At 40.9% G+C, this 12,111-nt stretch overlaps 1 protein-coding gene across 2 annotated transcripts in view; it reads right to left on the bottom strand.

Moving 5' to 3' along the window:
* Positions 1-527: 527 nt before the first annotated feature.
* LOC110497380 (protein FAM160A1) overlaps positions 528-12,111 on the bottom strand; it is a 38,410-nt gene continuing 26,826 nt past the window's right edge. For both annotated transcript variants that reach the window (XM_036954306.1, XM_036954307.1), the window contains 4 exons: positions 7,878-8,939; positions 7,343-7,521; positions 4,225-4,345; positions 528-3,444 (listed from right to left, as the gene is read on the bottom strand). In XM_036954306.1, the coding sequence (XP_036810201.1) occupies positions 3,242-3,444; positions 4,225-4,345; positions 7,343-7,521; positions 7,878-8,939 (1,565 nt within the window). In that variant the 3' untranslated portion in view covers positions 528-3,241. The remainder of the gene's footprint in view (positions 3,445-4,224; positions 4,346-7,342; positions 7,522-7,877; positions 8,940-12,111) is intronic.

Here is a 12,111-nt window from a genome sequence, read left to right as displayed (position 1 = left end):
GCCGTATGCAGTGACCTATATAAAAGAGGTATTGTACATAACACAATTGAACTTCTTGATTTTAAGAGGGTTTGTGGCTGGCTGCTGTTTCAGTGCCTGTGAATAATACCTATTTTTGAACAGAAGCTGGGTCACTGGATGAATGGCTATCAGAAGCCCTGTTTATACCTGCTGTTAACATTCATCCTGATCTTGTCCGTGTACACTTCGATCTGATCACAATGCGTTTTTTTAATCGTCCAAAAATGTGGCCACAATCAGAATTGGACAAGATCAGGACAAAGGCTGCATGTTAGAACCAGGTATGAACAGGGATAGAGGGGGGATTGTTTACTAAACGAGGCCAGTGGAGTCCACTGAACAAACCATTGAAAACACAACCAATTCTGGGCGAAAGAAGAGGAAGGAAAAATGTGTTTTGCATTTCACTTTGCCGAGGTGAAGCTAAAAATATAAATTTGGGTAGAGAAGCTGTCAAGTCAAAACACATGACATATTTATCTGTTCTTCAATAAAAACGTATTATAAAGAATACAATACATGTCTTTATTCAAATAATTCCTTGGAACCTCTGACTTTAATGACAGAAGAATACACACTGGAGTAACCTGACAAGGTCATCGCTGACATCTAAAATGGATGCTAATAGTTGTAGAAAAGGGAGAAACTAGACTACTTCTCTTTGGAATGAAACCTCTACGCAACTGAAGAGAACTGTGTCTCTAAATTTGGTTGAAGTAAATGTGCTCCACACAACATTCTACTACAAGAGAATATGGAGTACATCACCAAATTTAGCAATGGCAAGAAATGATGCATTCCACAACTGTCCATCGGTCCAATTTGTGGACTAGTTTGAGCAGACAGTGGTATATCGTTGACTTTGCAGCTGCATCCACATTCATTAGGATGCACCATAGGAAAAAGTTTTGCAACAGAAAACAAAAAAAGAGCATTTCTAAATGGATAAGATCACTTTTATGCCTACTGAACATGACCATGCTTAGCCCAGAGTAGACACTAAACAACAGGAGGAAATTCATTCAAAATTCAGGCACCAATTTTTAGGTAGTTCTTCCCTAACATATCCATTTAATAGGGACAGGCATTGTAACAAAATGTCTCCTTGGTTGAAATCAAAACCTTAAATAAAAAAGTCAATTAAAATCAAGGCTATTTATTTGTTGCTAATGGTAGACCTTAGTCTGGAATTCAAACTTCAAATGGAGCATATCAGCTTGGATTTCAGGCTACCCTCGTCTTCCTGTGAGAGTTGGCCAACACTCAATGCTAAAATTAATGTGCCAAATCATCAATGACCAAACCAACAGTGATGTATTCCAATTTTCCCAACTTGACTCATAAAAACATACAAGAAACATGCATTCCCTATACAGCAACGAGAAGAGTTACAAGTTACAACTTCTGTGAAAAAATATGGCAATAGAACCTCTCTCTACAAAACAGTTCCATTATTGTGACATTAAGTACATTCTGTATTAAATACCCAACCCCATCAGGAAACAAAACGTAATAAAGTACTCTTATACCTCAAATATCAATAATGATTTGCATAGTGTGCTGCTTCTTTGATTATTTTTCCCAATTATATACAAAAAGTACTAAAATAAGGCTAAGACATTGAGAGCTTCCCAAACGGCACCCATTACCCCATATAGTGCACTACTCTTGATTTATATGGTCAAAAGTAGTGCACTACATAGGAAATAAGGTGAACATTGAATGCATCACCCTGATATGGAAAGCTCCTTTTAGAGAGATATCATTATAAATAACGTGCATTCAGTGGACAGGACCTGGTGCACCATGGGAAAATGGAGTTAGCCGCAGCATTGAGAATTGACGTCAGAAGAACTCGTGTCCTGAAGTGCACCCCTAAATTAAAAAACAACATCTTCCAGATTGAATATCTAATGTGCATTGAAAACCTAACATAACTGAAATATGTCTATTGAACAAAGAAGGTATTTAGCGACACACAAACTTGTTTTGTACAGTGAGCCTGATCGTCTAACTTACTAGGCCTCTCCTTCAGTCAAGAGTTTTGAACAACAACGACCACCAAATACATAACATTAGAAAATGCCATGGTCTACACCAACTCATAAAGTAAGTATGAGACGAATGGGACTCCCACTAGCATCCCACTTCTAACACCAACACGCTAACCAGTAGTTTAGTGGTGCTGCTAGGGTACTTGTTACTGGTACCCCGTGTTAACAGCCAAGTTAGCGTTACTCATTGTGGATTTATTACTTTTCCACCATTTCTCTATTTTCTTTCTCTCTGTATTGTTGGGAAGGGCCCGTAAGTAAGCACTTCACTGCTAGTCTACATATGTTGTTTACAAAGCAGGTGACAAATAACATTTGATTAGTGATGAATACTCTGCAGGGAGAAATCCTGAAAATTAGGCTTCTGATTATTTCCAGTACAGCATGCAACCCCAGGGTGACAACACGGCACCAACAGAGATTTCGGTAAGGCCACGTATAAGTCCCCATTGTATGGTGGCCATCACTACAAGACAACTAGAGCTGGTCACTGGAGAGGCTGTTGCTACCAGGGCAGTACACTGACATTTATGATTGCAATATTGTAAGTCTAAAAGCCTAAAGGGACCGATTATGTGTCCTTTGTGTATCATTACCTTCCCATTGTTCCATTCAGCCTGTTCCATTCTATTCAGTCTTTGGTCGATTAGCCCCACGTTTCCATTTCAGCATTCTTATTGGTTGGTGCAGGGATTCCACCAAAGGCTTGAAGTAGGTCAGTACTTTCCAGTCATTATAAATCACATGACCTGCTCCTTGGATGTGACATAGGCCTATGCATACAACTCTCTGAGGGCAGAACCATATACACGAGTCTGTCTGAGGGTATCAATGGCAAATGCATCAAATGGGTGAGAGATTCCTGTAAGTTATGTGTTACTGTACATCAGAGCCCGACGTTTTTATATTTTGGTTTGGAAAAATATATTAGCCTCAAATATATATAACCCATTTTAAAAACTACCTCAGGGAGAGAGATAAAAGATGAGTGAATCAATCCAAGAGGTATAGTGTTCTTCAAGTGTTGGAAAACATGAAAAACGTTTAAAAGTGACCCGAGTGGACACAACAGGTCAGGGACAGACACTCACTCCTTCCCTGTGAGACAATGTTACCATAACATCATTAAAATGTTATTATAACATTATTGCAATGTTATTACATCGTTACTCCTCCATAGGGACGTGCGATAGTATTGAGTGCTCCTGCGCAATGGCCGCCAGTTCTTTGAGGAACTCTGTGAAGAGGACGGTAGCGAAGACCTCGGTCCTGGCCAGGGAAATGGTCTTGGGCTGGGGAGGAGGAGAGCTCTTCATCATCCTTCCTGCCTCCGGGGGGGAACATTCTCGGCTGTCTCCGCTGTTTGTATCTGTGGAGAATAAGTAAAGAGATGAAAAATAAGACATTAGTAATAGTAGCATTCAACTGCAGTTGGACATTGTAGCAAGCTCATGTTGGTCCACTTGAAAGAAGAAATTCTCCCTTTTATATCAGTCTCATTTTCCTTTTTAAATCTCATGCAATCTCATACCAATACATTCCTTGCTCAGAGAGAAGCTTGCAGATAAAATGGTGGGGAGAAACCATTGGGAATGCAGTATACTAGAGAAGTATGAGAAGAAGAACGTCAGAAGGTTGTTGTTTCTCCATTGCTGATATGCTTCATGACCAAGCTGAATATATTCTCCAAGTCCTCAAGGAGGAACCAAACACAACACAAACTAAGCACAGATACAGTTTTAATCTTTCAGTGGAGCTTCATTGCATTGCAGCGATAAGAAACAACGTTATTGCTTGGCTCATTACTGGTCTTATGATCTAGGATATTGCCTCAAATCCTCTGGAAGCTTTGCCTGTATCTATTCTAATCTCAATGACCTGGCTATTGGCTACAAAACATACCTAAATGACATTCTAATGATGCTCATAGGATAGCTGACAATAAAGCTCAGAATTCAACATTGAACAACGTCTATTCAAACAAAACATTTATACTACCAGTAAGTAACAGTACACAGTTATACGGCTGTTATATACACTATGTATCCTGGCAGGGAAGCCATTACGTTAGCTTCAGAACATCTTTACTAACATGGAACCAGATGTGTAGGACAGAGAATTATGGGTACTGTAGTCAATCAAGTCTCACCTTGACCCTTGAGTGAACTCTCCCTGGCCAGGAGGCAGTGCTGGGCGGAGGTGATCAGCTCTGGGAAGTCCTTCTTGGTCGAGGCCTGCTGCTCTATCTGGTTCTTAAGGGATGCTAGTACCTGATATGGAAACACATATATAGTAACATCAGTAGAACATCAGACAGGAAATACAGTGCCTTCAGAAAGTATTCACACTCCTAGACTTTTTCTAAATTTGGCTGTGTTACAAAGAGGGACTAAATATGGATTTAATTGTAATTTTTGTCAATAATCTACACCAAATACTCTAATGTCAAAGTGGAAGAAAAATTCTAACATTTATTAAAACATTTATGAAAAATAAAACACTAATACATCTTGATTAAATAAGTATTCACCCACTGAGACAATATGTGTTAGAATCACCTTTGGCAGTGATTACAGTTGTGAGTCTTTCTGGGTAAGTCTCTAAGAACTTTGCACAGCTGAATTGTACAATATTTGCCCATTATTATTAAAAATATTATTCAAGCTCTGTCAAGTTGGTTGTTGATCATTGCTAGAAAGTCATTTTCAAGTCTTGCCATAGATTTTGAAACCGATTTAAGTTAAAACTAACTCGGCCATTCAGGAACATTCAATGTCGTCTTGGTAAGCACCGGCAGTATAAATTTGGCCTTGTGTTTTATGTTATTGTCCTGATGAAAGGTGAATTCGTCTCCCAGTGTCTGTTGGAAAGAAGACTGAATTAGGTTTTCCTCTAGGACTTTGCCTGTGCTTAGCTGTGTTCAGTTAATTTTTTATCCTAAAAAACTCCTTAGTCCTTGCTGATGACAAGCATTCCCATAACATGATAAAGCCAACATAATGTTCAAATATATAAAGAGTGGTACTCAGTCATGTGTTGTGTTGAATTTGTCCCAAACAAAGCTTTGTATTCAGGGCAAAAAGTTCCTTTCTTTGCCTCATGTTTTACAGTATTACTTAAGTGTCTTGTTGCAAACAGAATGCATGTTTAGGAATATTTTTTATTCTATACAGGCTTCCTTCTTTTTAGTCTGTCATTTAGGTTAGTATTGTGGAGTAACTACAATGTTGATCTATTCTCAGCTTTCTCATTATACAATCATTAAACTTTGTAACCATTTTAAAATCATCATTGGCCTCATGGTGAAATCCCTGAGCAGTTTCCTTCCTCTCCGGCATACGAGTTAGGAAGGACTTCTGTATCTTTGTAATGACTGGGTGTATTGACAAACCACCCAAAGCCTAATTAATAACAGCACCATGCTCAAAGTGATATTCAGCGTTTGCTTTTTAAAATTTGATCTACCAATCAATGCCCTTCTTTGCGAGGCATTGAAAACCTCCCTGGTCTTTGAATCTGTGCTTGAAATGTATTACTCGATTGAGAGACCTTACAGATAATTGTATGTTTGGGGTAGTCATTTTTAAAACCCTTTAACCACTATTATTGGACACAGAATGAGTCCATTCAATTTGTGATTTGTTAAGCACATTTTTACTCCTGAACTTCCTTAGACTTGCCATAACAAAGGGGTTGAATACTTAGACTCAATACATTTCAGCATTTCCTTTTTTATTAATTTAAAAAAAATGTCTACTAACAAAATTCCACTTTGATATTATGGGGTATTTTGTGTAGATCAGTGACACAAAAAGTCAAGGGGTGTGAATACTTTCTGAAGGCACTGTAGCTGCCAGAGCACAGAAAGTACAGGATAAATATTGTATCAAAGCTACAATGAGGTAGTCTCATTCGGCTATCCTGATCTCGCGAGCTTACATTGAAACAAGATGGTGGATCAATGAGATCACCATGCTGAATTGTTTTGTTTTTTTGCACACAAACATTGTATTGTTCTACTGAGACAAATGAATGCAATCATTGCATTTCCACAGCGCAAGACGCCTTATCAAAGAAAGTATACATTTGTTTTGACTGAATTAAGCCAACAGGCTTTACGTACTTGATGCCAAGAGTATTGCAATACACACTATCAGGTGTAAAACAGGTAGCTTTTGCATAAAAGCATATTACACGATTGAAAACAAAACCAGAGGCATAAACCAGACAAAACAAGGACATTAAGCAAGACAAGACACACTGATGATGAGAGAACCAAACCGCATTTATCTCCATGACAAACAATCCACCTCTTTTAATCTGGACCCTAATGAAAATGAAGTGCCCAGTGTTTGTACGTCAACAACTTGCCATCCCCTTTCATCCCCATCCAAACATTCCCTTTAATGCGAGCTTTCAAACATCCCCATTCCATTTTGATTTACTTGTTTACACATCCTCTATTCAATTATGCATGAATCAGCCAGCGGAGAGAAAAACACTGTGTTAAAGTCTCACTAGACTTGTTTCACAGCCATTTTGAACTCTGTTTTCATTGCCACGTTAAGTGTACGCCGCTCATAGGTTGCGTCCCAAATGGCACCCTATCCCCTATATAGTGCACTACTTTTACCCAGGGTCCATAAGGCTCTGGTTAAAAGTAGTGCACTATATAGGGAATAAGGTTCCATTTAGGACAAACCCATAGTATTCATAATCTCCTCTCTAATTAATACTATTCATAACGGATCCCTCCTCTCAAACTTCTAACAGGTTTTCTGGTTGTTTCATGAGTCTCCAGAGGTTTAAACAGCTTAGAGCGGTGAGGGAGAAAAGCAAACAGTTTTTTGGGGGGATGTTTTTACACCTCTAATGCTTACTAAATGGAGCAGAGTGAAATGTTTACTAAGAGAGTTGTCTCTGTTTTGAGTAGGCGTGCATTGCAGTGTCTATGAGGAGTATCTTAACAGTAGGACTGTGTCCATATCTGCCTCAAAGTCATTCAGAGAACAAAGGATACAGATAGACAGACAAAGTCTACACAGAGATAGATGGACAGACAGATTGAATGTCTATACATAGCGATAGATGGACAGACAGACTGAAAGTCTATACATAGTCTGTCTGTCCATCTATCGCTATGTATAGACTTTCAGTCTGTCTGTCCATCTATCGCTGACAGAATTAATGGAATCTAGGAGCGGGAGTGTACACTGGGCTGGTGACAGTCACACTCACAGTCGCGCACACACACACACTATCTGTACCTGATAGAGTGAGCGCACGCTGGGCTGGAACACCATGTTGGTGTTGAGGAGGAAGGATTGCAGCAGGGGCTGGGGGTAGGCAGCCAGCTGGGCCAGTATACCAGTCAGCAGGAGGTTGACATGGAGAGAGTTATCTAGCATGTTCTCCAGACGTGACAACAGCACACTGACAAATGGCCCTACAGGAAGCGAGAAAGAGAGTCTTCACTCAGATTGTCAAACCTGGTTAAAGATCAAGCCTTAAAGTAACAAGCCTTAAAGTAAGGCAGATAATACTTCAATCTACACAGGAAGAGAGAGAGAGAGACAGACTTTACTCAGACTGAAGTTTTATCTGTCTTACTTTAATTTAACCAGGTTTGACAGTCTGAGTAAAGCCTCTCTCTCTCGCTATGAGTCAAATGCATCGTAAGATAACCACGCTGTGATTCTTTAGCAAATTCTTGACACGTGTTAGAGAGCTGACCTTCAAACCTGGTGAAGATATTGTACAAAAGTTAAGGCTTTTATTTCTGAGAGTGTTGTTTTATCTTACCTGTAAAAGGCACAGAATGGCTCCTAGTGCTCCCACTGCGGAGCTTGGTCCCAAACAGGGATGAGTGCGGCTTCTCCAGCTCTGGCGTATCCACAGAGAAGGAGCTGAAGTCCACCTCGTCCTCCTCCATGGGGGTGACAACAGGATTCCGGAATTCTTTGTCCACTGTTTTCACATGGCTGCTCCCCCCAGTCCCGGTCTCGTCGCTGCCCAGCGTACGAATCAGCTCCTCGTACTGACCCATGAGGTCGTCCCCCACCTCAGCCGAGGGGCTCTGGAGGTTGGAATTGTGGTCCGCAACATGAGCCTTGACCTCCTTTGACCCCTTTGTGACCTCCATGTTGGTGGGATGGAGTGGAAGACTCAGGCCATTGCTGAGGGGGACCTCATCCTTCTCCTGCAAACTGGATTCTTTGAAATGGTCCTCCTCAAGGTTCAAGTTCGAGTCTATTTCAGATTCCTCCGATTCCGGTAGTGTCTCCCGGCTGGGTCTGCGGCAATCCACAGTATCGCGGGCGTCCTTCTTTGCCACAAGGTCGTAGACCATGACATCATCCTGGAAGTCGGACTCCTCGATGTAGGAACCCTTAACCAGCATGATGGCAGTCCTCCTCATTTCCTGGATGTGTTTGGGCGGCTCGGCTGCAGGCAGCTGTGGAGGTCTACTACTCTCAGCAGCAGCAGCCTCGGGGGACACCACCGGACCGGCATCATAACTATCGTCCCACTCCAGCTCTAGTTGATTAGTAGGGGCTGGGTCTGTGGTCTGGGGCGGGCAGGGGGGACGAGGCCGTGGATGTGGATGTGATCTCTTGGGGTTGACCGTCTGGGCTTGGCGTCCCCTGGCCCCAGCCTCCTCCAGGGCACTGGGTTGGTACTCCTCTGGAGGGGGGTCCTCTCCATCGTAGGGGGCTGACCACACCTGGCAGGCCCGGGTGCAGCTGCTGATGCCCAGGCGGGCATTGTAAAGGTAGTGCAGGTAGTTCACGTCCAGGTAGATCTCAGAGCCGATGACGCAGGAGTAGCCCGAGCCATCCTCCTCCAAAAAGGTCTCCTCGGTCTCTGAAAAACAGACAGAAAGACAGGGAGCACTACAAGTCAGTAATGTATCTAACAGTGATAGCCAGAGAGAGAGAGAGAGAGAGAGAGAGAGAGAGACAGAGACAGAGACAGAGAGAGACAGAGAGACAGGAAACAGAACAAGTCAGTGCGATGAATAATATAACTAATCCTGGCTGACACACTGCGCTGCATGCACGATGAATTCACGCACAGCAGAACTAATGACGTTGACAATTAACCACAGGAGGCTAAACAGATTTAATTGAGATTTCATGAGTTGATAAAAACACTTTCTAATAAGGCCTCTTATGTTATTAATCTGACAACATGAGACTTCATGTAAAAATCATACAGAACCATAACTGATGGATGTTTGAATGACTCTTAATAAGGAATAATAAATTGATAGGAATAATGGATTATCAATAGAACATGTTCTACTACGGGGATAGGAATAATGGATTATCAATAGAACATGTTCTACTACGGGGATAGGAATAATGGATTATCAATAGAACATGTTCTACTACGGGGATAGGAATAATGGATTATCAATAGAACATGTTCTACTACGGGGATAGGAATAATGGATTATCAATAGAACATGTTCTACTACGGGGATAGGAATAATGCATTATCAATAGAACACGTTCTACTGCGGGGATAGGAATAATGCATTATCAATAGAACATGTTCTACTACGGGGATAGGAATAATGCATTATCAATAGAACACGTTCTACTGCGGGGATAGGAATAATGCATTATCAATAGAACATGTTCTACTACGGGGATAGGAATAATGCATTATCAATAGAACATGTTCTACTACGGGGATAGGAATAATGCATTATCAATAGAACATGTTCTACTACGGGGATAGGAATAATGCATTATCAATAGAACATGTTCTACTACGGGGATAGGAATAATGGATTATCAATAGAACACGTTCTACTGCGGGGATAGGAATAATGCATTATCAATAGAACACGTTCTACTGCGGGGATAGGAATAATGCATTATCAATAGAACACGTTCTACTGCGGGGATAGGAATAATGCATTATCAATAGAACACGTTCTACTGCGGAGATAGGAATAATGCATTATCAATAGAACACGTTCTACTACGGGGATAGGAATAATGCATTATCAATAGAACACGTTCTACTGCGGGGATAGGAATAATGCATTATCAACAGAACACAGGGCAGGGCGCCCGTTGCCGACCCCTGTTGTACTAATTAATTAATTAATATATATATTATATATATATAAAAATATAAGTGGAGGTGGTTTTTGCCAAAAACCAACGAAACACAAACCACACAGACAAAGTGTTTGAACTGTCTAGATATCCATGATACAGCCCATCACCTTGGAAAGTTATTTTATATATACATACACACACACACACACACACACACACACACATATATATATATACATACATATACACATATACACATACATAATGTTAACTTTCCAAGGTGATGGGCTGTATCATGGATATCTAGACAGTTCAACTTTGTCTGTGTGGTTTGTGTTTTGTTGGTTTTTGGCAAAAACCACCTCTAATTAGGTCAAAGCGCTCAACAATGTTATGACTAGTCGCAACTCAGTAAAGGAACTTTGTGTGTTAGAGATTTTGGCTCAGCGTAGAGCTCATTGAAGCTGCGATTGTGAATACAGAAGAGAGTGAAGTGTGAATCAGATTAGGATCAAATGTGATCTTAATTCGTTTCGTCTACTCAGACTAAGCTGCAGCACATGGCCTAAAATCCCAAACACAAATATTCAGGCCACTTGAAACAAAGGAAACTAGATTGTCTATCTCTCGACCTATAATATTGAAACCGATTGTTAAAATCCTTCAGAAGTAACAGTTTATTCTCTGAGAACCATTGAGGCATTCAAAAGATCACCTTCAAATAGAAAGCAACTGGTTAAATAGGGGGTTAATTCCACTTTACTGCATGTGGCACGTTACACTGTCTTGTCCTAGTGATAGGCATATACAGTGCCTTGCGAAAGTATTCGGCCCCCATGAACTTTGCGACCTTTTGCCACATTTCAGGCTTCAAACATAAAGATATAAAACTGTATTTTTTTGTGAAGAATCAACAACAAGTGGGACACAATCATGAAGTGGAACGACATTTATTGGATATTTCAAACGTTTTTAACAAATCAAAAACTGAAAAATTGGGCGTGCAAAATTATTCAGCCCCTTACTTTCAGTGCAGCAAATTCACTCCAAAAGTTCAGTGAGGATCTCTGAATGATCCAATGTTGACCTAAATGACTAATGATGATAAATACAATCCACCTGTGTGTAATCAAGTCTCCGTATAAATGCACCTGCACTGTGATAGTCTCAGAGGTCCGTTAAAAGCGCAGAGAGCATCATGAAGAACAAGGAACACACCAGGCAGGTCCGAGATACTGTTGTGAAGAAGTTTAAAGCCGGATTTGGATATAAAAAGATTTCCCAAGCTTTAAACATCCCAAGGAGCACCGTGCAAGCGATAATATTGAAATGGAAGGAGTATCAGACCACTGCAAATCTACCAAGACCTGGCCGTCCCTCTAAACGTTCAGCTCATACAAGGAGAAGACTGATCAGAGATGCAGCCAAGAGGCCCATGATCACTCTGGATGAACTGCAGAGATCTACAGCTGAGGTGGGAGACTCTGTCCATAGGACAACAATCAGTCGTATATTGCACAAATCTGGCCTTTATGGAAGAGTGGCAAGAAGAAAGCTATTTCTTAAAGATATCCATAAAAAGTGTTGTTTAAAGTTTGCCACAAGCCACCTGGGAGACACACCAAACATGTGGAAAAAGGTGCTCTGGTCAGATGAAACCAAAATTGAACTTTTTGACAACAATGCAAAACGTTATGTTTGGCGTAAAAGCAACACAGCTGAACACACCATCCCCACTGTCAAACATGGTGGTGGCAGCATCATGGTTTGGGCCTGCTTTTCTTCAGCAGGGACAGGGAAGATGGTTAAAATTGATGGGAAGATGGATGGAGCCAAATACAGGACCATTCTTGAAGAAAACCTGATGGAGTCTGCAAAAGCCCTGAGACTGGGACTGAGATTTGTCTTCCAACAAGACAATGATCCAAAACATAAAGCAAAATCTACAATGGAATGGTTCA

The sequence above is a fragment of the Oncorhynchus mykiss genome, chromosome 19, assembly GCF_013265735.2.
Source record: "Oncorhynchus mykiss isolate Arlee chromosome 19, USDA_OmykA_1.1, whole genome shotgun sequence".
NCBI lineage: Eukaryota > Metazoa > Chordata > Actinopteri > Salmoniformes > Salmonidae > Oncorhynchus > Oncorhynchus mykiss.
Note: the sequence above shows the minus strand (reverse complement) of the source record. Positions and strands in the feature narration are given on the sequence as shown.